General features: G+C 58.3%; 1 protein-coding gene across 2 annotated transcripts in view; it reads left to right on the forward strand.

The window, feature by feature from the left end:
- The window catches only part of XPO7 (exportin 7), a 64,901-nt gene that overhangs the window by 31,041 nt on the left and 8,321 nt on the right, over positions 1 to 25,539 (forward strand). For both annotated transcript variants that reach the window (XM_068156455.1, XM_068156456.1), the window contains exons 9-21: positions 434 to 553; positions 1,473 to 1,619; positions 2,967 to 3,139; positions 3,750 to 3,943; positions 7,122 to 7,227; positions 9,900 to 10,035; positions 13,065 to 13,138; positions 14,199 to 14,279; positions 16,194 to 16,257; positions 20,286 to 20,394; positions 21,650 to 21,756; positions 22,780 to 22,868; positions 24,155 to 24,262. In XM_068156455.1, the coding sequence (XP_068012556.1) occupies positions 434 to 553; positions 1,473 to 1,619; positions 2,967 to 3,139; positions 3,750 to 3,943; positions 7,122 to 7,227; positions 9,900 to 10,035; positions 13,065 to 13,138; positions 14,199 to 14,279; positions 16,194 to 16,257; positions 20,286 to 20,394; positions 21,650 to 21,756; positions 22,780 to 22,868; positions 24,155 to 24,262 (1,508 nt within the window). The remainder of the gene's footprint in view (positions 1 to 433; positions 554 to 1,472; positions 1,620 to 2,966; positions 3,140 to 3,749; positions 3,944 to 7,121; positions 7,228 to 9,899; positions 10,036 to 13,064; positions 13,139 to 14,198; positions 14,280 to 16,193; positions 16,258 to 20,285; positions 20,395 to 21,649; positions 21,757 to 22,779; positions 22,869 to 24,154; positions 24,263 to 25,539) is intronic.

Consider the following 25,539-nt stretch of genomic DNA (forward strand, 5'->3'; position numbering starts at 1 on the left):
GAGGCTGAGGGAGCTGGGGTTGCTTAGCCTGGAGAAGAGGAGGCTCAGGGGAGACCTCATTGCTCTCTGCAACTCCCTGAAGGGAGGTTGTAGCCAGGTGGGGGTTGGTCTCTTCTCCCAGGCAGCCAGCACCAGAACAAGATGCCACAGTCCCAAGCTGTGCCAGGGGAGGTTCAGGCTGGAGGTGAGGAGAAAGTTCTTCCCAGCAAGAGAGATTGGCCCTTGGGCTGTGCTGCCCAGGGAGGTGGTGGAGTCCCCATCCCTGGAGGTGTTTAGGAAGAGCCTGGATTGGGTGCTTGGTGCCATGGTTTAGTTGATCAGCTGGTGCTGGGTGAGAGGTTGGACTTGATGCTCTGTGAGGTCTTCTTCAAGCTGGTTGCTTCCCTTCTGTTGCATTCTAACCCCTGCTGTCTGGCTGCCTTGCCCCTGCCAGGTGTTGTCCTGCCTCGTGCAGATCGCCTCTGTCCGCAGATCCCTCTTCAACAACGCCGAAAGGGCAAAGTTCTTATCTCATCTCGTTGATGGAGTGAAAAGGATACTGGAAAACCCCCAGGTGAGGCTGCCAGTGCAGCTGCCTCTCTGCTTCCTCCTGCACCTTCCTTCTTCCCTGAGAGCATCCCCTCATGCTCCTCTTCAGTGTGTTCCATGGCTGGTGTGGGCTGCGGGGGGCGGTGCGTCCTCAGTGGGCTGGCAGGCAGCACCAGGCTGGAGGGGATGGTGGCCTGCTGGAGGCTTGGAGGCTCTGCAGAGGCATCTGGCCAGGCTGCATCCATGGGCTGAGGCCAGTGGGATGAGGTTCAACAAGGCCAAGCTCAACAACCCCATGAATGCTCCAGGCTTGAGGCAAAGTAGCTGGAAGCTGCCCAGCAGAGGAAGATCTTGGGGGTGTTGGCTGACAGCAGCTGGAGATGAGGCAGGGAGAGCCCAGGTGGCCAAGGAGCTCACCAGCAGCCTGGCCTGGAGCAGCAATTCTGTGGCCAACAGGAGCAGGGCAGGGATGGTGCCCCTGGGCTGGGCACTGGTGTGGCCACCCCTTGGGTATGGGGGTTAGGTCTGAGCTCCTCACCCCCAGAGGAACACTGAGGAGCTGGAGCTGGGCCAGAGAAGGGCAAGGAAGCTGGGGAAGGGTCTGGGAAACAGGGCTGGGGAGGAGCAGCTGAGGGGAGCTGGGTTGCTGAACTTGGAGAAAAGGAGGCTGAGAGGAGAGCTTGTGACTCTCTGCAAGGAGGCTGGAGCCAGGTGGGGGTTGGTCTCTTTTCCCAAGGAGCAAGGACAGGACAAGAGGAAGTGGCCTCAGGTTGCCCCAGGGGAGGTTGGGGATTAGAAGAAACTTCAAAGCCCAGAAGAGGGAAGGGTCCAACCTCTCCCTGCTCCTTTCCTGCTGTCCCAGCACAGCTCTGTGCCTCTTGCAGCTGGCTGCCCAGGGCTCTCCAGCACTTGCTGCTTCTCAAGTCTTCTCTTTCCCCTCCTAGAGCTTGTCAGACCCCAACAACTACCACGAGTTCTGCCGGCTGCTGGCTCGGTTGAAGAGCAATTACCAGCTGGGAGAGCTGGTGAAGGTGGAGAACTACCCTGAGGTCATCAGGCTCATTGCCAACTTCACTGTCACCAGTCTGCAGGTACCAGATGCTTTGGTTGCCCTTCTGTGGGTGCCCATGCCCCTTGCCTTCTCCTGAAGCCAAATGCCAGCCCTCTGGTCTCTTTCTTTTCCCCCCACCCTGTATCCTCTGGGTGTTATTTTCACCCCAGGCCCTGCAGATGCTGTGCCAGGAGCCTGCAGGCCTGCACTGCTTGTTCTGTGCAGGAGCAGTGTGTGGGGGTAGACAGGGTTGCTATGCCTCCAGAGGCTCCCCAGGTCCTAGCAGGGGGTGGGGGAAGAAAGAACACCCAAACCTCCTTAAAGGGAAGTTATTTTTAGAGCTCTCTGTCACTTCACTGGGAAAATGCAGTTGCAGGGAGTGCTGGTAAGGGAAGAGCAGCTCCTCCTGGTTGCTGGGGTCAGCTCTGGGTCCTGAGCTACAAGAAAGACACTGAGGAGCTGGAGCTGGTCCAGAGAAGGGCAACAGAGCTGGGGAAGGGTTTGGAGAACAGGGCTGGGGAGGAGCAGCTGAGGGAGCTGGGGGTGTTCAGCCTGGAGAAGAGGAGGCTGAGGGGAGAGCTTCTGGCTCTCTACAGCTCCCTGACAGGAGGTGGGAGCCAGGTGAAGCTTGGGCTCTTCTCCCAAGGAAGAAGTGGTAGGACAAGAAGAAATGGCCTCAAGTTGCCCCAGGGGAGGTTTAGGTTGGACCTTAGAAGAAACTTCTTCCCTGAAAGGGTTCTCCAATCCTGGCCCAGGCTGCCCAGGGAGGAGGTTGAATTGCCCATCCCTGGAAGGGTTTCAGAGCTGTGCAGCTGTGGTGTTGAGGGCCATGGTTTGGTGGTGCCCATGTGTGCAGTGCTGGGCTAAGGCTTGGACTCCATGGTCTAAAGGCTCTTTTCCAGCCTCAACCAGTCCACAGTTCTACATTGCACAGGTTGCACTGGCTTGGCAGGGACCCTCAAAGGTCCTCTTGTCCAAGCCCATGGCTTCCCACTCAGCTCTCTCCTGGTGCACAGCTTGCAGCTGAAGCCCTGCTCAGCAGCTGGTGCCAGGCTTGGGCTGACTCAGTGCCTTTGGTTTGTTCAGTTGTGCACATTCCTCTGGGAAGTGGCTTTGAACTGCAGACTCTCTCTGGGGAGCTGTCTGCAGCACCAGCCCAGCACTAGGTCAGGACCAAAACCTTTTGGCTCAGCTCCACAGCCCAGGGAGCTCAGGGATTCTCTCTCAGTCTCTCCTGGGTGAGCTCAGGTGGGAGCTGAAACTCAGCACCGAAGCCCTTGAAAGCTTTGAGATGTTGCTGCAGCTGACTCAGGCTCACCTGGGTGAAGCCACCAAGGCCATAACTCACTTGGTTGCCTTCCCTTCTCTCCCTTTTGGCTGCTGGCAGCACTGGGAGTTTGCTCCCAACAGCGTTCACTACCTGCTGAGCCTGTGGCAGCGGCTGGCTGCGTCGGTGCCCTACGTGAAGGCCACAGAACCTCACATGCTTGAAACATACACCCCAGAGGTCACAAAAGCTTACATCACCTCCAGGCTGGAGTCTGTCCACATCATCTTGAGGTAAGCAATGCAGAGAGGTGGCACCAAAGCTGCTTGGCAGCACCAGGGGCCCAAGGCAGGAGGCTCTAGGGGTTTTCTCTTCTCAGTTTGCCTTTGAAGATAGGCAGCGGCTTCACAGTGTTTGGGGAGACCTGAGGGGGGTTTGACTGCAAACCTGGATTGTCTGATGGGAGACAGTATGAGCAGAGAAGGATCTGGAGGTGTTGATCACCACTGAGGATGAGCCAGCTTGTGCCCAGGTGGCCAAGAAGGCCCCCAGCAGCAGTGGTGTGGGCAGCAGGAGCAGGGCAGGGGTTGTCCTCCCATGCTGGGCACTGCTGGGGATGCACCTCGAATCTTGGGGTTGGGTTCCTCACTCCAAGAAGGGCATTGAGGGGCTGGAGCAGGGCCAGAGAAGGGCAATGAATCTGGGAAAGGGTCTGGAGAACAGGGCTGGGGAGGAGCAGCTGAGGGAGCAGGGCAGAAGGAGGCTGAGGGGAGACCTCCTGGCTCTCACCAGCTCCCTGCCAGGAGGCTGGAGCCCGGTGGGAGTCAGTCTCTCCTTGGGGCTATGGTTTTAACATGCTGTGCACTCAGAAGCTCTTTGCTGATCTGCTTTGCTGCTGCTCAGGGATGGCCTGGAGGACCCCCTGGATGACACAGGCCTGGTGCAGCAGCAGCTGGATCAGCTGTCCACCATCGGGCGCTGCGAGTACGAGAAGACCTGCGCCCTGCTCGTGCAGCTCTTCGACCAGTCAGCCCAGTCCTACCAGGAGCTGCTGCAGAGTGCCACTGCCAGCCCCATGGATGTTGCTGTTCAAGAAGGTGAGCCTGCTTGGAGGGCTGGCACCCAGCAGCTGGGGGCTGGCTGTGAGCCAAATGGCCCTGGTGGACTCCATCAGCCAGGAGCCAGAGCCCCCCTGCCCCAGGCTGCCTGGGGAAGGTGTCTGTGTGGGCTAGGATGTGCTTGGCTGTGGGCAGGCACTGCCACTGCTGGCTGAAGATGTTTGTTGTCCTCCCAGCTGGTTCAGTTCCTGTTGGGGGAGCTGCAGTGCACCTCCTTGCCCAGTGCTTCAGAGACTAAGCTCTGAAGGTGTTACCACAAAGGTGTGCCTCAGCACTGCCTGCCCCATCCTTTGGCTTGTCTGGTGTGAAGCAGGGTGTGGGCTGCTCCTGTGAACCTCCTCCCTGTCTGCATGGATGGCATAGACTTGGAGAGATAACCATGAGCTTCAGAGTGGCATCTAAATGAAATCTTCCTGAGCTCCTGGTGGAATCCATCAGCCAGGAGCCACAGTCCCCCACTCCAAGGCTGCCTTGGGAAGGTGTCTGTGTGAGCTGAGATGTTTCTGGCTGTGGGCAGGCACTGCCACTGCTGGCTGAAGATGTTTGTTGTCCTCCCAGCTGGTTCAGTTCCTGTTGGGGGAGGTGCAGTGCATCTCCTTGCCCAGTGCTTCAGAGACTAAGCTCTGAAGGTGCTGCCACAAAGGTGTGCCTCAGCACTGCCTGCCCCATCCCTTGGCTTGCCTGGTGTGAAGCAGGGTGTGGGCTGCTCCTGTGAACCTCCTCCCTGTCTGCATGGATGGCACAGACTTGGAGGGATAACCATGAGCTTCAGAGTGGCATCTAAATGAAATCTCTGCCTGTAATGTGTTGTGGCAACACCAGGGACCTCACCAGGGTTCCTCAGAGAACAAGTTCCCCATGTGGAGAAGAAGATGAATTAAGAGGTTGAAAGAGCTCTGGCTGCATGGCATCAAAACTGCAGGCCATGGTCACACAGATCCTGATGTTTAGCCAACAAAGCAGAGGCTGAATTGCAAAGGCACTTGAAGGAGGGTTGCTGGCCACAGCCTTGGGAGGGTTGAGCCTGGAGGTTTTGTTCTTGCCCAGCTGGTTGGTTTAGGATTTGCTTCACCCTGGCCATAAAGTGGTTGGGAGGTTCAGCTGTGGCTGTGGTCTGCCTCCTCTCTCCCAGTGTAGCTGCCTTGCCCTCTTGTGCAGGAGTTGGGGTTGTCAGCAAAGGTATGGCAATGCTCCTCTTCCTTCTGAAACTCTCCTCTCATGGGGGAGGAGCTCTGGAGGGCATCATGGAATGCTTTGGGTTGGAAGGGAGCTTTCAGAGCTCACCCTGCCTCCTTCAAGTTCATAGAATCCCAGGCTGGGCTGGGTTGAAGGGACCTTGAAAGCTCACCCAGCAGTCAGCAGGGACATCCCCAACTGGAGGGGGCTGCCCAAACAACCTGAGCTGGAATGTCTCCAGGGGTTGGGGCATTTCCCACCTTCTCTGGGCAACCTGGGCCAGGCTCTCACCACCCTCAGGATACCAAAATTCCTTCCTGTAGTCTAGTTGATGATGTTGACTCCACCAACCACATCTGCTTTATAGAGCAAAAGCTGAATTACATGGGGAGGAGTTGGACAGGGCAGTGGCTTCTGCAGTGGAGCAGCTATGAGTGCTGAAGAGCTTCCAGGCAGACCTCAGCACCTCCTTCCCTTCCCCCTGAACCTGTGCCTGTTCTCCACCAGGTGGACAATGGAGTCACTTTGCTGGAGATTGGGCACTAAAGCAGAAAGATTCTTTGAGTGAATCCCAGAATCCCAGCATGGGGCTGGGAAGGGAGCTCTGCAGCTCAGCCAGTCCAAGCACCCTGCTCCAGCAGGGCACCCACAGCACCCTGCCCAGCAGCACAGTGCCCAGGAGGGGTTGGAAGCTCTCCACACCAGGAGCCTCCACAACCTCTCTGGGCAGCCTGCTCCAGGCCTCCAGCACCCTCACACCAAACAACTTTCTCCTCATCCTCACCTGGGTGCCAGTTTGTGCCCACTGCCCCTTGGCCTGGCCCTGGGCACCACTGAGCAGAGCCTGGCCCCAGCCTCTTGCCCCCCACAGCTCCTTTAGCCCTTGCTGAGCATTGATTTTCTCTTCTCCAGGCTCTCAGCCTTTGCACCCTTCAGCTACAGAAGCTCCTCCTGGTGTTCAGATGGAAGTTCTGATGGTCAAGTCTGTGTCCACTGCCCCTTGCCCTGGCACTGGGCACCACTGAAAACAGCCTGGCCCCGGCCTGCTCTGGAAGTGTTTAGGAGCTTTGAGAAGAGCCCTCCTTAGTCTGCTCTTCTTCAGGCTAAAAAGCCCCAAGTCCCTCAGCCTATCTTCATCACAGAGAGGCTCCAGCCCCCTCAGCATCTTCACAGCCCTTTGCTGTGTCCTCTCCACCAGTTCCTCGTTCCTCTTGAGCTGGGGAGCGCAGAACCGGAGGCAGGACTCCAGCTGCGGCCTCACCAGGGCAGAGTAGAGGGGGAGGAGAACCTCCCTTGGCCTGCTGGCCACACTCTTCCTTCACTCCAGGAAACCACTGAGGCCTTCTTGGCCACAAGGCCACACTGCTGGCTCCTGGTCAGGCTGCTGGTCAGGCAGCTGTCCCCCAGCACTCTCAGCTCCTTCTCCCTGGAGCTGCTCCCTGGCAGGTCTTCCCCTTTCCCTCATCTGCCCTGCTGCAGGAGGCTCTTCCTCCCTGGGTGCAGGACCCTGCACTTGCCCTGTTGGAGCTTGATGAAGTTTACCTCTCCCCAGGCTTTCCTCCCCTCAGAAGCTCCTGCAGCCTCAGTTTCCCCCAGGCAAACTTCTCCAGCCCCTGGGGGTGTCCGATGCTGAACCTCCAACCTGCCCTGCTGCAGGAAGCTCTTGCTCCCCAGGTACAGGACCCTGCACTTGCCCTGCTGGAGCTTGATGAAGTTTACCTCTGCCCAGCTCTCCCCAGGCTTTCCTCCCCTCAGAAGCTGCTGCAGCCTCAGTTTCCCCCAGGCAAACTCCTCCAGCCCCTGGGGGGTGGCCAGCGCCGAACCTCCGCCCTGGTTCCCACCTCAGCTCCCAGCCGTGCGCGCCGGCTTTGGCTCCTCAAGCCACAGCTCTGCTGCTGGTCCTTGCTGCAGGGTGTGAGGAGGAGGAGGAGGTGGTGGTGGGGTGTGGGGTGCTGGTTGTGATGCCCTGTGTTGCTTGCAGGCCGCCTGACCTGGCTGGTGTACATCATCGGGGCGGTGATCGGCGGCAGGGTCTCGTTTGCCAGCACGGACGAGCAGGACGCCATGGACGGAGAGTTGGTTTGTCGGTAGGGAAGCTGCAGCTGCCCCCCCTCAGGAAAGCTCCAAGCCAAGAAGCTGCCCTCCACCCTCCCCCAGACCCTTCCCCTTCTCCCCACCACAGAAAAAAACCCCACCAGAATCATAGAATCAAGGTTGGAAAAGACCTCAGAGAGCAGCAAGGGCAACCTGGCACCCAGCACCTCCTGACAGCTGAACCATGGCTCCAAGGGCCACATCCAGGCCTTGTTTGAGCACCTCCAGGGATGGGGACTCCACCACCTCCCTGGGCAGCACAGCCCAGTGGCCAATTCCTCTTGCTGGGAAGAACTTTCTCCTCACCTCCAGCCTAAACCTCCCCTGGCACAGCTTCAGACTGTGTCCTCTTGTTCTGGTGCTGGGTGCCTGGGAGAAGAGACCAACCCCCACCTGGCTCCAACCTCCCTTCAGGGAGTTGGAGAGAGCAAGAAGGTCTCCCCTGAGCCTCCTCTTGTGCAGGCTAAGCAACCCCAGCTCCCTCAGCCTCTCCTCACAGGGCTGTGCTCCAGACCCCTCCCCAGCCTTGTGCCCCAGACCCCTCCCCAGCCTCCTTGCCCTTCTCTGGACACCTTTCAGCATCTCAACATCTTTCCTAACCTGAAGAGCCCAGAGCTGGACACAGGACTCCAGGTGTGGCCTAACCAGTGCTGAGCACAGGGCACAATGACTTCCCTGCTCCTGCTGGCCACACTCTTCCTGATGCAGGCCAGGATGCCCTTGGCCTTTTTGGCCCCCTGGGCACACTGCTGGCTCATGTTCAGCCTCCTCTCAACCAGGTCCCTCTCTGCCTGGCTGCTCTCAGCCCCTCTGCCCCCAGCCTGTAGCACTGCCTGGGGTTGCTGTGGCCACAGTGCAGCACCTGGCACTCCATGGTGTCATCCACCACATAGAGTCATAGAGCTGCTGAGGTTGGAAGAGACCTTTGAGGTCCTCAAGTCCAACCTGCTGGATGCTGTTCGAATTCCATCCACCTGCTGTGGATTTGGGGGACTCTGAACCTTCTCCACTCCTAGCTTTGCTTGCTGGCTGTGAGAACCTGCTGCTCCCAGCTGCCAACCAGCCTCAAGTCACACTGAATGCCTTCTGCTCCAGAGTGTAACCAGCCTGGAAGCTGCTGAAGGAGCTGAACTGGAAGCTGCTGGCCTTGGTGGGGAGCCAGCTTCCCACCTAGCTGCTGAGCTCCCACCAGCTCTGCCTTCCCACCCAGCTGCTGAGCTCCCACCAGCTCTGCCTTCCCACCTAGCTGCTGAGCTCCCACCAGCTCTGCCTTCCCACCTAGCTGCTGAGCTCCCACCAGCTCTGCCTTCCCACCCAGCTGCTGAGCTCCCACCAGCTCTGCCTTCCCACCCAGCTGCTGAGCTCCCACCAGCTCTGCCTTCCCACCTAGCTGCTGAGCTCCCACCAGCTCTGCCTTCCCACCTAGCTGCTGAGCTCCCACCAGCTCTGCCTTCCCACCCAGCTGCTGAGCTCCCACCAGCTCTGCCTTCCCACCCAGCTGCTGAGCTCCCACCAGCTCTGCCTTCCCACCTAGCTGCTGAGTTCCAGGAGGGGAAGTGGTGAGACCCTGACCATCTTTCAGTGCCAACCTGCAAGAGGCCTCTTCTCAGCAGCCAAATCTTTGCCTTTTGTCTTCCTCCCCACACTCCATAGCACTTGCCAAAAAGAGAATTGCTGTGGTTTTCCCCCCCCTCAGTGTGTGGCCACCAAGATCTCTGCTCCTCAAGCCCTTCTCCAGGCCACAGTTCTTGTTCCTGGGGAGGCTCACAGCCAAAGCCAGGCTGAAGGTTTGATGTCCTTCAGAGCCTGGCTCTTGGGAGGGCTGCAGGCAGTGGTTTCTCAGGTGGGTTTGAGGACATGGTGATAGCAGAGCCTGGGTGAGTGCTGCAGCACCAGAACTCAGCTCTGCAGGAGGTTAAACCCAAAACCTTTCAGCCCCCCTTAGGAGGGGGTCAGGAGCCTTACAACCCTTAGAAGGGGCTTAGGATCCTTTCAGCCTTCCTTAGGAGGGGGTCAGGAGCCTTACAACCCTTCTTAGAAGGGGGTCAGAAGCCTTTCAGCCCCCCTTAGGAGTGGGTCAGAAGCCTTTCAGCCCACCTTAGGAGGGGTCAGAAGCCTTTCAGCCCCTCAGCCCCCCTTAGGAGGGGTCAGGAGCCTTTCAGCTCCCCTTAGGAGGGGTCAGAAGCTTTACAAGCCCCCTTAGGAGGGGGTCAGAAGCCTTTCAGCCCCCCTTAGGAGGGGTCAGAAGCCTTTGAGCCCCCCTTAGGAGTGGGTCAGAAGCCTTACAGCCCCCCTTAGGAGGGGTCAGAAGCCTTTCAGCCCCCCTTAGGAGGGGGTTAGGAGCCTTCCAACCCTTTGAAGAGGCCAGGAGCCTTTCAGCCCCCCTTAGGAGGGGGTTAGGAGCCTTCCAACCCTTTGAAGAGGCCAGGAGCCTTACAGCCCCCTTTGGGAGGGCTCAGGAGCCTCAGCCCATCCCTGCCCAGCAGAGGACCGTGCCGCGGTCAGCGTTTCGTTACCGCCCTCAGCCGTTCTCACCCCAGAGAGACAGAAAGCCCCAGAGGTGGCTGGTGGGCAGCCTGGAAGCAGCCCCAGGTGCCAGAAGTCCTCCCTGGTTTCCTTCCCAGTGCTGGCCAGTAAGGTGCTGGTTTGTGTGTCCCCTGTGCAGGGTGCTGCAGCTGATGAACCTGACGGACTCCCGCCTGGCGCAGGCCGGCAACGAGAAGCTGGAGCTCGCCATGCTGAGCTTCTTCGAGCAGTTCCGCAAGATCTACATCGGAGATCAGGTGCAGAAGTCTTCCAAGGTAAGCAGCCCCCCTCTGCTGGGGTGCCCAGCACCCTCCTGGCCCAGAGCCAGGCAGTGGGAAGGGGTGGAAGGGAGCTCTGGAGGTGGCTGAGCCCGCAGGGTGAGTCAGGCAGGAGAGCAGCACTGAGGTGAGGCTGGAAAGGGTCCCAGGAAGGAGACTCCACCTCCCTGGGCCTCCAGCACCCTCACACCAAAGAAGCTTCTCCTCCTCTTGAGGTGGAACCTCCTGGCTTCCAGATTGTTCCCAGTGCCCCTTGTCCTCCCACAGGACAGCACTGACCCGAGCCTGGCCCCATCTTGCCACCCACCCCTCAGGTATTGATAGCCATTGATCAGATCCCTCTCAGTCTTCTGCTCTCCACACTAATCAGCCCCAGGGCTCTTGGTCTTTCCTCATAGCAGAGATATTCAAGACCTTTCAACACCTTTGTAACCTCCCCTGGGCTCTCTCCAGCAGGTCTCTGTTCCTCTTGAACAGGGGAGCCCCAGACTGGACACAGCACTGCAGCTGTGGTCTCAGCAGGGCAGAGTAGAAGGGGAAAAGAAGTTCCCCAGCCCTGCTGGCCACACTTCTTGCTGCAGCCCAGGATGCCTTTGGGCCTTTTGGCCCCAAGGGCACATTGCTACCCACTAGGACACCACTGCAAAGTCAATGGCATCGTGGCCTGGAACAGGAACAGTGTGGCCAGCAGGAGCAGGGAAGTCATCCTGTCCTGTACTCAGCACTGGTTAGGCCACACCTGGAGTCCTGTGTCCAATTCTGGGCTCCTCAGGTTAGGAAAGATGTTGAGATGCTGGAAGGTGTCCAGAGAAGGGCAACAAAGCTGGGGAGGGGTCTGGAGCACAGCCCTGTGAGGAGAGGCTGAGGGAGCTGGGGTTGCTTAGCCTGGAGAAGAGGAGGCTCAGGGGAGACCTTCTTGCTCTCTCCAACTCCCTGAAGGGAGGTTGGAGCCAGCTGGGGGTTGGTCTCTTCTCCCAGGCAGCCAGCAGCAGAACAAGAGGACACAGTCTCAAGCTGTGCCAAGGGAGGTTTAGGCTGGATGTTAGGAAGAAGTTCTTCATAGAAGGAGAGATTTGCCACTGGGATGTGCTGCCCAGGGAGGTGGTGGAGTCACCATCACTGGAGGTGTTTAGGAAGAGTCTGGATGAGGCCCTTGGTGCCATGGTTGAGTTGATCAGATGGTGCTGGGGGATAGGTTGGACTTGATGATCTCAAAGGTCTTTTCCAACCTGGTCTGGTCTATCCTATCCCATCCTATCCCATCCTATCCCATCCTATCCCATCCTATCCCATCCTATCCCATCCTATCCCATCCCATCCCATCCCATCCCATCCCATCCCATCCCATCCCATCCCATCCTGACACCCACTCCTCAGCTCTTTATAGACATTGCTGAAGTCCCCTCTCAGCCTTCTCTTCTCCAGACTACATCCACCCCCCTTTACCCTTCCAAACAAGTGGCATTGTTTGTTTTCTTCAGAGCTGTCAGTGTCTCAGAGACCTCCCTGCTGTGTGCTCTGGATGCCTGCCCAGTGTTAACTTGGCAAACTTGGAGCTGGTTTTGAGCAACCATCTCAAACAGCACAGCCACAGAGACCTGGCCCCACTTCTAACTACCAGGCTTCTGCTGTGGCCTCAAATGAGTCCCTCAAGGGACCTGTGGAAGTGTGTTGTGGTCTCACCACCTGGTGAGGAGCCTGAGCTTGGTGTCTGTGCCCTGCTTGTCTCTGAAGTGGAGGTGTGGACCCATCCTCTTCATCACAAGGCAGTTGGGCTTGGAATGTGCCTCTTTAGAGATGCAAAATGCCTTCTGCAGGTAGAAAGGGACAGGATGGGAACATTACTGCAGAATGAGCTTCTCTTCCTTTCCACTTGCCCTAAGACCTTCCTGTCACAGATTGCATCAGGTTGGAAGGGACCCTCAGAGGTCATCCTGTCCAGCAGGGGACAGCTCCAGCTGGATCAGACTGCCCAGGGCCACATCTGATCTTGAATGTCTCCAGGGATGGGGCCTCAACCACATCCTTGGGCAACCTGTTCCAGTGTCTCACCTCCCTCATTGTGAAGAGCTCTCCAGGCCCCCAGGACCTTCTTCCCCAGGCCCCCAGGACCTTCCTTCCCCAGCCAGGAGGCTTCAGACCAGTGATGTGACAGGAAGCTTAGAGTGCCAGACAAACTGAATCATTTGGGTTGGCCAAGCCCTTTAAGCTCACCCAGTCCAACCATTATCTGACTCTGCCAGTGCTGGGGCTGAGCCGTGGCCCTCAGCACCACAGCTCTGCAGCTCTGGAACCTCTCCAGGGCTGAGGCTTCTACCACCTCCCTGGGCAGCCTGCAGCTGCAGGTGGAGGAGTAGAGCTGCTGTATCCCCTTCTCCTAAGCAAACCAAATGCTTCAGCTCCTGGGCACAGGTGGAGAAGAGGCAGCAGTGGTGAGGGCAAAGCTTGCTGTGGATCAGATCACAAACATCTCCATGCATTGTCTGACTGACCTAGGGAAAGTAGAAAATGGATGAACTCAGATTGGATGTCAGGAAGAAGTTGTTACCCAGGAGGGTGGTGAGAGCCTGGCACAGGTTGCCCAGGGAGGTGGTGGAAGCCTCCTGCCTGGAGGTGTTTGCAGCCAGGCTGGATGTGGCTGTGAGCAACCTGCTGTGGTGTGAGGTGTCCCTGGCCATGGCAGGGGGGTTGGAACTGGCTGAGCCTTGAGGTCCCTTCCAACCCTGACAGTTCTGTGATTCTATGAAACCCAGAGAGACCCTCCCAGAAGTCATGGACTCACAGAGCTGTTTGGCTTGGAAGAGACCTTTTAAGATCATGAAGTCCAACCATCACCCTAAGGCTGCTTCAAACCAGGTCCCCAGGTGCCATAGCCACACATTTCCTGAGCACCTCCAGGGCTGGGGACTCCACCACCTCGCTGGGGAATGCCACAAAGGGGGAAGTGGGGCAGACCCAACCTGATCCTTGCTCCTCCTTCGTTCCCCTGCCTTTAACCTGCTGCTGTTTTGTCCTCCCCCCTGCAGCTGTACCGCCGTCTCTCAGAGGTCCTGGGGCTGAATGATGAGACCATGGTCCTGAGTGTCTTCATAGGGAAAATGTAAGTGGTGATGCCTGCAGGCAGCAGAGCTTCCAGGGCTGGTTTGAAGGTCTGAAGCAGGACAAACTGGAATGCTGGGGGAGCGCTGTGGAGTCTAAAGGCAGCAGGATCTGGTTGGCTGGAGAGCGCAGCAGCTGCTCTCAGGGCTGCTGCCGTGTGCAGGACCCAGGAGTGAGCTATCCAGCGTGGAGACACCAAAACACACCCAGGACAATGGATCCTCTTCCCAGTGCCTGCCTACAACCAAAGTCAGAGAGGGCACAGCCTCAAGCACCCTGGCACTCACCAAAGCTGCTGCAGGGAGGGCACTCGGTGCTCCTTCCGAGCTTCCCTTTGCAGGTTGTGCTGGTCAGGAGCAGAGCAGGGCAAGTCCTTGGCTTCAAACCTCTTCCCCTCTGGTAGGGACTTGATTTGGCTTCTTTCATGGCACCTCTCCTCTGGCCCAAACCTCGGGGTGACCTTTTTTTGTCACGCCCTTGGCAGCCTGTGGAACCGATTGGGCCTCCCGGTGCCACCCAGCCGTTAGCTTCCCCCCCGCAGCTTCTGTAGCATCGCCCCTCCGTCTTTACCTGCAGGGGGGCTTTGCCTTCCTCTCTCCCCCCTCCACTCCCAGCCCAAGCTGTCCCTCACCCCCAGAGGGGTGCAGGTGGCTCTCCTGGAAAGAAGCAAAGGGCTACTAGAATTCTGCAGCTGACAGCGGATGGTGCAGGTGCAGAGTTGCAGACGTCTGCATGTAGTCACTGCCGCAGAATTCTCTTACCCTTGCTGCAGAAACCAGCCCTGGAGTGCCACAGAATTCCAAGGGCCTGGGTATGGGCCAGTGTAGCTTGGGACCCAAGTAGTGAAGATTATCTGAAGGATAATTTTTCTAGTCAACCAAATGTAAGTACAGTGATTTTCATACCCCTCTTTCGTGGCCTTGTGATGTCTGTGCTTTCGGTGGAGGGTGGAGCTGAGGACGGTGGGGCTGACTTTGCAGCTGCAGCAACTCTGCCAGGAGACAGCAAAGGGGAGGCTGAGCAAACTCCTCCTGATCTCTCCTTGTTGTCCTCTTCCCTAGCATCACCAACTTGAAGTACTGGGGTCGCTGTGAACCTATCACCTCCAAGACGCTGCAGCTGCTCAATGACCTCTCCATTGGATATCCTTTGCAGAAGAGATGTTGGCTGCACAGGAGGCCTAAAGCTCAGCACGGGGCCAGAGTCACCCAGATGCTCCTCTGACACCAGCAGCCCTCTGTGTGTAACAGAATCCTCAACTGCTTCACCTTGCATTGCTTCACCCCAGCAAGAACACAACACAGCACACAGGGATGGCCTGGCAGAGAGGGACCTGGGGGGGCTGGTCAGTAGTAGGCTGAACATGAGCCAGCAGTGTGCCCAGGTGGCCAATGGTATCCTGGCCTGGATCAGGAGCAGTGTGGCCAGGAGCAGGAAAGTCATCCTGCCCTGTGCTCAGCACTGGTTAGGCCACACCTGGAGTCCTGTGTCCAGTTCTGGGCCCCTCAGTTTAGGAAAGATGTTGAGATGCTGGAAGGTGTCCAGAGAAGGGCAAGAAAGCTGGGGAGGGGTCTGGAGCACAGCCCTGTGAGGAGAGGCTGAGGGAGCTGGGGTTGCTTAGCCTGGAGAAGAGGAGGCTCAGGGGAGACCTTCTTGCTCTGTGCAACTCCCTGAAGGGAGGTTGGAGCCAGGTGGGGGTTGGTCTCTTCTCCCAGGCACCCAGCAGCAGAACAAGAGGCCACAGTCTCAAGCTGTGCCGGGGAGGTTCAGGCTGGATGTTAGGAAGAAATTCTTCATAGAAAGAGAGATTGGCCCTTGGGAAGTGCTGCCCAGGGAGGTGGTGGAGTCCCCATCCCTGGAGGTGTTTAGGAAGAGTCTGGTTGAGGCCCTTGGTGCCATGGTTGAGTTGATCAGATGGTGCTGGGGGATAGGTTGGACTTGATGCTCTCTGAGGTCTTTTCCAACCTGGTTAATTCTATTTCCATTCCATTCTATAACTGCCTGAAGGGAGGTTGTAGCCAGGTGGGGTTTGGTCTCTCCTATTCTATTCTATCTTTCCAGTGAGGGAGGGAAGACACTGGCACAGGTTGCCCAGGGAGGTTGTGGATGTCTCCTCCCTGGAGGTGTTCAAGGCCAGGTTGGATGAGGCCTTGAGCAGCTTGGGCTGGTGGGAGGTGTGCCTGCCCATGGCAGGGGGTTGGAATTAGATGATCTTCAAGGTCCCTTCCAACCCAACCCATTCTGTGACCTCTGAGGTAGTGAGCAGGGCAGAGGGCAAGTGCCTGGTCTCATCTGGCTGCTGAGCTGCAGCAGATGGCTGTATGTAGTTTGGGTTTAATTATTTTGATAGCCTGGAGAAGAGAAGGCTCCAGGGAGGCCTCAGGGCAGCCTTCCAGTACCTGAATGGTCTCCAGGAGAGCTGGGGAGGAACTTAGGACAAAGGCCTGGAGTGAGGGGATGAGGGCTGATGGCTTCAAACGAAGAAGGATTGAGATGAGACATGAGGAGGCAGTTCTTCCCCATGAGGATGGTGTGAGGCACTGGAGCAGGTTGCCCAGAGATGCTGTGGAGGCTCCAAACCTGGAGGTGTCCAAGGCCAGGCTGGATGAGGCCCTGAGCAAGGTGGGCTGGAGGGAGGATGGGAGGGAGGGAGGTGTCCCTGCCCACGGCAGCAGGGAGGTTGGAGCTGGCTGAGCTTTGAGGTCCCTTCCAACCCAAACCCATTCTGTGATTTATTTGTTTTGACTGATAATTGCTTTGTGGCTCCCTGTGACAGTTAATTTCTTGGCCATTAACTTAGTCCCAGTTAATTAAGCTCCAGTGCCTCTCTCCTGGCCTCCTGCTTGGCTCCTCCTGAGAGGCTGAGCAAACCTGGCCGCAGCAGAGGCTGCCGCGGCCGGGGTCCTCTCGAGCCAGAGGCAGGAGAGGTTACAGTCACACTGAAGTGCTCCAGAGGTCTTCAATCCCCTTCCAGTCTTGCCCTGGCAGAGAGCTTTGCAAGCACTGCCAAGGAGTCTTCTGCTGCCCCTGGTGCTTCCTTAACCCCCCTCCTGCACCTACAGCAGCGTGCGGAAGCTGGTGAAGCTCAGCGCCGTCCAGTTCATGCTGAACAATCACACGGTGAGTCCTGCAGCCTCCTGCCAGCCTCCCCCTGCAGGCCCCCTCCAGCTCCCAGGATCCCCAGGGATACACTCAGCTGTCTCCCAGGATGCAGAGGGACCTTGCCAGGCTGGACAGATGGGCAGAGTCCAACAGGATGGCACTGAACAAGTCCCAAGTGTCGGGTCCTGCACTTTGGCCACAGCCACCCCAGGCAGTGCTACAGGCTGGGGGCAGAGGGGCTGAGAGCTGCCAGGCAGAGAGGGACCTGGGGGTAGTGGTTGACAGCAGCTGAACAGGAGCCAGCAGTGTGCCCAGGGGGCCAAGAAGGCCAAGGGCATCCTGGCCTGTATCAGGAACAGTGTGGCCAGCAGGAGCAGGGTTAGGAGCACTGGTTAGGCCACACCTGGAGTCCTGTGTCCAGTTCTGGGCTCCTCAGGTTAAGAAGGACATTGAGAGACTTGAAGGTGTCCAGAGAAGGGCAATGAGGCTGGGGAGGGGTCTGGGGCACAGCCCTGTGAGGAGAGGCTGAGGGAGCTGGGGTTGCTTAGCCTGGAGAAGAGGAGGCTCAGGGGAGACCTTCTTGCTCTCTCCAACTCCCTGAAGGGAGGTTGTAGCCAGGTGGGGGTTGGTCTCTTCTCCCAGGCACCCAGCAGCAGAACAAGAGGCCACAGCCTCAAGCTGTGCCAGGGAAGGTTTAGGCTGGAGGTGAGGAAGAAATTCTTCCCAGCAAGAGGAATTGGCCACTGGGCTGTGCTGCCCAGGGGGGTGGTGGAGTCCCCATCCCTGGAGGTGTTCAAGCAAGGCCTGGATGTGGCCCTTGGAGCCATGGTTCAGCTGTCAGGAGATGTTAGGAATTAGGTCACAGGTTGGACTTGCTGCTCTCTGAGGTCTTTTCCAACCTGGTTGATTCTAGGATTCCATGAGGTGCTTCCATTGTACCTGCTGAGGCTGGAGAGGATGTAGGCTGTGAGCCAGCTTTGGCCAAAGCCTGGTTTGGGGAGGGAGTTCTGAGGGCCTGGGGTGATGGGGACAAGGAGCAGTGGTTTGGGGTAGGCTGAAAGAATTTGGGCTGTTGAGCCTGGAGAAGGGAAAGCTCCAGGGAGACCTTAGAGCTGTGGTTCTGTATCTGCAGGGGGCCTACAGGAAGGCTGGGGAGTGACTGTTGAGAAGGGCCTGTGGGGGTGGGACCAGAGGCAAAGGTTTGAAACTGGAGCAGGGGAGATTGAGGCTGGACACCAGGAGGAAGCTCTGCACAGTGAGGGAACACTGAGACAGGTTAGCCAGGGATGGGCTTGGGGCCCTGTCCTTGGAGACTTTGAGGATCAGACCTGGTGTGGCTTTGGGCAGCCCCTTCTGCTTGGAGGTGTCCCTGCTGCCTGCAGAGGGCTTGGCCAGGAGTGTCCCTTCCAACCCAGTGCAAGCTGGGAAGCTGGGAAACTGGAGCAGGGTGGATTTAGATTGGACATCAGGAAGAAATTCCTCGTTGTTAGGGTGGTGAGAGACTGGAACAGGTCACCCAGAGAAGCTGTGGACACCTCTTCATCCTTGGAGGTGTTGAAGGCCAGGTTGGATGAGCCCTGGAGCAACTTGGGCTGGTGGTGGAAGTTGTTCCTGCCCCTGGCAGGGGGGTTGGAACTGCCTGAGCTCTAAGGCCCCTTCCAACCCAACCCATCCCATGATAACTAGGTGATAGGACTAGGGGGAATGGAATGAAGCTGGAGGTGGGGAGATTCAGGCTAGATGTGAGGAGGAGGTTCTTCACCATGAGAGTGGTGAAGCCCTGGAATGGGTTGTCCAGGGAGGTGGCCGAGGCCCCGTCCCTGGGGGTGTTTAAGCCCAGGCTGGCTGAGGCTCTGGCCAGGCTGATCTAGTGTGGGGTGTCCCTGCCCATGGCAGAGGGGTTGGAACTGGATGATCCTTGTTGTCCCTTCCAACCCTGAATGATACTATGATGCCTTTGATCTCTGAAGGGGTGAGGTGAGCCAAGGGCCTGGCCGAGAGGGTTGGGGCTGGGGCAGCCCTTAGGTGACTGAGCAGAAAAGTCAAATCACTGAGCAGAAGTAGCCAGGAGTGGCCCTGTCCTAAGCCCTGTTCCAAGCCAGGGGTGGCCCTGTCCTAAGCCAGGGGTGGCCCTGTTCTAAGCCCTATTCCAAGCCAGGCATGGCCCTGTTCTAGGCCAGGAGTGGCCCTGTTCTAAGCTCTGTTCCAAGCCAGGGGTGGCCCTGTTCTAGGCCAGGAGTGGCCCTGTTCTAAGCCCTGTTCTAAGCCAGGGGTGGCCCTGTTCTAAGCCAGGAGTGGCCCTGTTCTAAGCCCTATTCCAAGCCAGGCATGGCCCTGTTCTAAGCCAGGGGTGGCCCTGTTCTAAGCCCTATTCCAAGCCAGGCATGGCCCTGTTCTAGGCCAGGAGTGGCCCTGTTCTAAGCTCTGTTCCAAGCCAGGGGTGGCCCTGTTCTAGGCCAGGAGTGGCCCTGTTCTAAGCCCTGTTCTAAGCCAGGGGTGGCCCTGTTCTAAGCCAGGGGTGGCCCTGTTCTAAGCTCTGTTCTAAGCCAGGGGTGGCCCTGTTCTAGGCCAAGAGTGGCCCTGTTCTAAGCCCTGTTCTAAGCCAGGGGTGGCCCTGTTCTAAGCCAGGGGTGGCCCTGTTCTAAGCCAGGGGTGGCCCTGTTCTAAGCCAGGGGTGGCCCTGTTCTAAGCCCTATTCCAAGCCAGGCATGGCCCTGTTCTAGGCCAGGAGTGGCCCTGTTCTAAGCTCTGTTCTAAGCCAGGGGTGGCCCTGTTCTAGGCCAAGAGTGGCCCTGTTCTAAGCCCTGTTCTAAGCCAGGGGTGGCCCTGTTCTAAGCCAGGGGTGGCCCTGTTCTAAGCCAGGGGTGGCCCTGTTCTAAGCCAGGGGTGGCCCTGTTCTAAGCCCTATTCCAAGCCAGGGGTGGCCCTGTTCTAAGCCAGGAGTGGCCCTGTTCTAAGCCCTATTCCAAGCCAGGCATGGCCCTGTTCTAAGCCCTATTCCAAGCCAGGGGTGACCCTGTTCTAAGCCCTATTCCAAGCCAGGGGTGACCCTGTTCTAAGCCCTGTTCCAAGCCAGGGGATGGCCCTGTTCTAAGACAGGAGTGGCCCTGTTCTGAGCCAGGGGTGGCCCTGTTCTAAGCCCTGTTCTAAGCCAGGGGTGGCCCTGTTCTAAGCCCTATTCCAAGCCAGGCATGGCCCTGTTCTAAGCCCTATTCCAAGCCAGGCATGGCCCTGTTCTAACCCAAAGCAGGACAGAGCCCTCTTTACTCTCCATGGGAACACAACCACCTCCAGAGGCACCTTCAGGAGACTGCTGCTGCTGCACAGAGCAGTTGAGGAGTCCTTATGCAATTGAAAGCCCAACAAAAGCAGCCCCAGAGTGCTGATCTGGACAAGCTGCCATCTCCTGCAGCACTCAGGGCAGCAGCCTGGGCTCTCTTCTCCTTCCCTTGGGTGGGGCTGGGGACACTGCCTTGAAATCAGCGGCGTTGGAAGGAGCAGCCAGGAGGCAGCAACAAAGGATCAGGTTACTGGGAGCCTGTGGGCATTTGATGCCCTGGTACTGAGCTGACAGGGCTCCCAGCACCACATCCAGAAGGTCTGCAGTGAGTGGGTTGAGCATTCCTTGAGCTGGGAGCTGTGTTCCAGGCTGGTTCCACCTCCTGGGTTCAGCCCAGGAGCTGCTCTTCAGCCCACGGAGAGCAGGGGCAGGGTAACTCGGGGCCTCTCTGCAGAGGGGCTGGCTTTGCTGCCTGCAGTGTCTCCAGGAGCAGGTGGGCCAGGTTGTGTTTCTGCCTTGGAGGCAAAGCAACCCTCCCTGCTTGTTCTGCTGCTGGGCAATGCCCAGCTGAAGCTGCCAGCTTGCTGCAGGCCGTGCCGGTGCCCTCTGGTGCCCAGCAGAGGGGGAAGCGCTCGGCCAGGTAACCACGCAGCTCACTGCTGCTTCCTGCTTCAGCCAGGGGAATGAGGCAGCCCCAGCCCTCCAGGCAGGAGCCCATGCCAGGTGCTGGTTGGCCTTTAACCCATCTCTTCCCTTCCCTTTGCAGAGTGAGCACTTTTCCTTCCTGGGCATTAACAATCAGTCCAACCTGACTGACATGAGGTGTCGGACAACCTTCTACACTGCACTTGGGCGTCTCCTCATGGTGGATTTAGGTACTGGGGCCTTTCCCTGGCCTGCAGAGCACAGTTCTGGGCAGAGGGGGACCTCATGGAGCTCCATGTTCCTCATGGATGACCCAACCCCAGGCACCAGGGGAGTCCTGCTGGGAAGCAGCTCCCTGGAGGAAGACCTGGGAGTGCTGGTGGGCAGCAAGCTCTGCATGGGCCAGCAAGGTGCCCTGGTGGCCAAGAGGCCAATGGCAGCCTGGGGGGCAGCAAGGAAAGTGTGGCCAGCAGGGCTGGGGAGGTTCTGCTGCCCCTCTGCTCTGCCCTGCTGAGACCACAGCTGCAATGCTGTGTCCAGCTTGGGGCTCCCCAGCTCAAGAGGGACAGAGACCTGCTGGAGAGAGGCCAGGGGAGGCTCTGAGGATGCTGAAGGGACTGGAACAGCTCTGCTGTGGAGAGAGGCTGAGAGCCCTGGGGGTGGTTAGTGTGGAGAGGAGAAGGCTGAGAGGGGATCTGATCAATGTCTGTCAATATCTGAGGGGTGGGGGTCAGGATGAAGGTGCCAGGCTCTGTTGGGTGCTGCCCAGTGCCAGGACAAGGAGCAGCAGGGAGCAGCTGGAGGCCAGGAGGCTCCACCTGAAGAGAAGGAAAATCTTTGTTGTGAGGGTGCTGGGAAGAAACTTCTTTGGTGTGAGGCTGCTGGAGGCCTGGAGCAGGCTGCCCAGAGAGGTTGTGGAGCCTCCTTCTCTGGAGGCTTTCAAGGCCTATCTGAAGATTTTCCTGTGTGCCCTGCCCTGGGGGAGGCCCTGCTCTGGCAGGGGGCTTGGGCTGGATGTCCAGAGGTCCCTTCCAACCCCAACCGTTCTGTGATGTGTAGTTTGGTTGCTGGGCTCTGCTGGGTCCTGCTGTTCAGGGAGCTGTAAGGTGCTGCAGGGAAGGATGTTGGAATGGGAGAAACCAAATGGGATAAGAAAAAAGATGGGGGGTGGGGGGTGGAAAAAGCTCCAGCATGGATTTGATGCCTTGTGGCTGGGTGGAGGCAGGCCAGAGGGGCACAGCACCAAGGCTGAGGCTGCATTTTGCCTCCAGAATATCCCAGAGACTTTCCTGAGCTGGCAGGGTTTGTGCCAAGCCCTTGCTCAGGGTTGGGTGGTGGCAGTGCCAGCTCAGCCCCCTGCAGCCACGTGGGCTCTGGGGGGGGGAGCAGGGTCTGAAGGGCTGGCACAGGCAGCTCTGCAGGGGGCAGGGGTGTGCCCCTCTCTTTCCTCCTCACTTCTGGTTTGGGGTTTTGTTTGCCTTGCAGGGGAAGATGAGGATCAGTATGAGCAGTTCATGCTTCCCCTGACTGCTGCCTTTGAGACTGTGGCACAGATGTTCAGTACAAACACTTTCAACGAACAAGAGGCAAAAGTAAGTTGGGCAGGGCCACATCCTCCCTGCTCCTTCCCCTCACAGCTCTGGCAGGACAGGGGAGAGCAGCCTGGAAGCCTTTCTGCCCTCTGAATGACCCCAATAGATGCTGGAGGGGGGAGGGCTTTGCTTCTCGAGTCTGGGGGAGTGGTGCTGTCTCCTGTGCCCCATGGGGTCCTGGTGTGGGTCAGAAAGCCCAGAAGCCAACCAGCTCCTGGGCTGAGCCCCAGCAGCAGGGGCAGGGAGGGGATTCTGCCCCTCTGCTGTGCCCTCTGTGATCCCCCTGCAGTGCTGGGGCAGCTCTGGAGTCCTCAGCATAGACAGGGACCACTTGGAGCAGGGCCAGAGGAGGCCACAGCAGTGCTGGCAGGGCTGGGAGCTCTCTGCTGTGAAGCCAGGCTGAGAGAGTTGGGGTTGTGCAGCCTGGAGAGGAGAAGGCTCCAGGGAGACCTTAGAGCAGTCTTCCAGCACCTGGAGGGAAGGAGAGCTGGAGAGAGACTTGGTGCAGAGGCCTGGAGTGAGAGGATGAGAGGTGATGGCTTCAGACTGGGAGAAGCTGGATTGAGATTGGACATGAGGAAGAAATTCTTCCCCAGGAGGGTGGTGAGAGCCTGGAACAGGTTGCCCAGAGCAGCTGTGGAAGCTCCAAGCCTGGCAGTGTTGAGAGCCAGGTTGGATGAGGCCTTGAGCAAGGGCAATGTCCCTGCCCATGGCAGCAGGGGCTTGGAACTGGCTGATCTTTAAGGTCCCATCCCAGCCAAAGCATTCTGTGATGACTGAATCAGGGAGCCTCATCTGCCAGCACTCCTCCTGCTGGGAGGGAAGGCCTCCAGTGCTGTCACTGCCCTGCCTCCCATCACAGAGGGCAGCAGAGCTGCCTGGCCTGGGGCTGGCATCCAGCACAGAGTCTGTTGCTGGGAGGAAGGAGGGGAGGAAGGGAAGCAGCTCTGGGCTGGGGGTGCCAGGGAGGCAGAGCTGATGTCATGCTCTGTTCTAACAGCTCTTTTCTCTCTCCCCACACAGAGGACTTTGGTTGGCTTGGTGAGAGACTTGAGGGGAATAGCCTTTGCCTTCAATGCCAAGACCAGCTTCATGATGCTGTTTGAGTGGATGTATCCTTCAGTTGCCCTCACATTTTGAGTCATCCTGGCTGGCAAGAGGGGAGCACTCTGGCTGACTGCATCCAAATGCCCTCTTTGGCCTGTGAAATCCTGCCTGGCGGGGTGGTGGAGGGGAGGGTTTCTCTTCACTTGGTCTTGTTCTGTAACCCTCAAGGTCCTGCCTGTAAGGGCCTGAAAGCAAAATACAGCTGGGGCTTTAGGTCTGTCTGCAACCAAGCTGGCAAGCTACTACCCAAAGCTCTGCTCTGCTCTTTGGGGGGGTTGCCCACTGCACCTTAAAGAGATTTGAGCTGCAGAGCACAAAGATCTGTTCATGTCCCTGCTTGTGTCACAGCCAGGAACAAAGAGCAGCAGCAGCAGCAAAGCTTTTGCCTCTTGCTCCCTGAAGCCAGCAGCAGGTGGTGGTGTGCTCCTGGTGAGAGCTGCTCAGAGGGCAGAGGGGGGTGGTCTGCAGCCTCCAAGTTGCCCACCTCCCCCTCTGACAGCTCTCTGCTCCACCTCCCCTTGCACTGCAAACCTGTGTGGCCTGCTGCAAGAGAGGTTGATGCAGCTCCTGTAGTGGATTCTTGGGGAAGGGAAGGCCCCAAGGAGACCTCACAGCAGCCTTCCAGTACCAGAAGAGCTGGGGGAGGGACTTTGGGCAAGGGCTTGGGGAGTGCCAGGAGGAGGGCCAGTGGCTTGGAGCTGGGAGAGGGGAGGCTGAGAGTGGAGAGGAGGAAGAAATGCTTTGCAGTGAGGGAGGGCAGAGCCTGGCACAGCTTGCCCAGGGAGGCTGTGGAGGGGTCTCCCTCCCTGGAGGTGTTGAAGGTGAGGCCTTGAGGAAGTTCTTTTACCCCTGTCCAACCTGGTGCTGAGCATCTCCAGGGAGGAGGACATCCCACAAGCTCCCTGGGCAACCTGAGGTTGCCCAGGGAGCTTGTGGGATGTCCTCCTCCCTGGAAGTGTTGAAGGCCCAGGCTGGGTGAGGCCTTGAGCAAGCCTGGGCTGGTGTGAGGTGTCCCTGCCCGTGGCAGGGGGCTTGGAACTGGCTGAGCTTTGAGCTCCCTCCCAACCCAAGCCCTGATCTAAGCTTTGCTTTCATCCTTCCCCTGTGCTCAAGCAGCCCCCCCCAGCACCTTTCAACAGCCTCTTGGGCACAAGCTGCTTGGGTGCAGGGCACACAAAACCAACCCCCCCTCCAAACCAGAGCAGGGGCTTTGGGGGTAAAACTCAGCCTTTCTTTTCCCCCCCCTTTTCTTCCTGCAGAGCACCCAAGTTCCTTAGCTCTCCCCTTGCAGCTACCCCTCCTACATGCCCATCCTCCAAAGGGCCATTGAGCTCTGGTACCATGACCCAGCCTGCACTACACCTGTCCTCAAACTGATGGCTGAGTTGGTTCACAACAGGTAGGGAAGCTGGCAGGGCTCTGCCTGGCTGCTGCTCCAGCCTCTCTGTGGGCATTGGTGCCCACTGGGGGTTTCCCTCCTCCCTTCTCTCTCTGTGCTCTGAAGGCTGCCAAGGGCTCAGGGGGGAGGGGAGCTGGCAGCCTTGCAGCAGGGAAGGGAATGGAGCAGCTTGGCCAGCTCTCAGCTCATGGCTCAGGCAGAGCAAGAGTGGGGGGCAGGAGGTTTCTTTCCCTCCCCAGCTGCTGTGTGTGGCCTGGCAGGGCCTCATCTGGAGTGCTGGGTTCAGTTCTGGGCTCCCCAGTTCAGGGAGGACACAGAGGCTACAGCAAAGGGCTGTGGAGATGCTGAGGGGAGTTGGAACATCTCTGTGGTGAGGAGAGGCTGAGGGACCTGGGGCCTTTTAGCCTGGAGGAGAGCAGCCTGAGCAATGCTGATCAACCCTTCAAGGCTGGGTGCCAGGGCAGTGGGGCCAGGCTCTGTTCAGTGGTGCCCAGGGACAGGACAAGAGGTAAAGGGCACAAACCTGATCATTACAAGTTCCATCTGAACATGGGGAGGGTGCTGGAGGCCTGGAGCAGGCTGCCAGAGAGGTGATGGAGTCTCCATCTCTGGAGGGATTCCAGACCCAGCTGGATGTGTTCCTGTGGGACCCTCTCTAGGTGAACAGCTTTAAGGTGCTGGAGCCCTGGAGCAGGCTGCCCAGAGAGGTGGTGGAGTCTCTATCTGGAGGGATTCTAATCCCAGCTGGATGTGTTCCTGTGGGGCCTTGCTGGAGCCCTGGAGCAGGCTGCCCAGAGAGGTGGTGGAGTCTCCATCTGGAGAGATTCCAGACCCAGCTGGATGGGTTCCTGTGGGACCCTCTCTAGCTGAACAGCTTTGAGGTGCTGGAGGCCTGGAGCAGGCTGCCCAGAGAGGTGATGGAGTCTCCATCTCTGGAGAGATTCCAGACCCAGCTGGATGGGTTCCTGTGGGACCCTCTCTAGCTGAACAGCTTTGAGGTGCTGGAGCAGGCTGCCCAGAGAGGTGGTGGAGTCTCCATCTCTGGGGGCATTCAGAACCCACCTGGATGCAATCCTGGGTAACCTTGCCCTGGCAGGGAGGGGTTGGACTCAGTGCTCTCCAGAGGTCCTTTCCAAGCCTCCCCCCCAGGCTGTGGTTCTGTGAGGAGCCCCAGCCCAGGACCTCTGAAGCTGCTGAGTGTCTGCTCCAAGGGCAGTGCTGGCAGATGGAGGCAGCCAGCTCCTGTTCACACTTCCAGAGGCTGGTTCAGCTCAGGC

Source organism: Melanerpes formicivorus, unplaced genomic scaffold (assembly GCF_026170545.1).
Source record: "Melanerpes formicivorus ecotype bairdi unplaced genomic scaffold, bMelFor1.0.p_v2 SCAF_34, whole genome shotgun sequence".
NCBI lineage: Eukaryota > Metazoa > Chordata > Aves > Piciformes > Picidae > Melanerpes > Melanerpes formicivorus.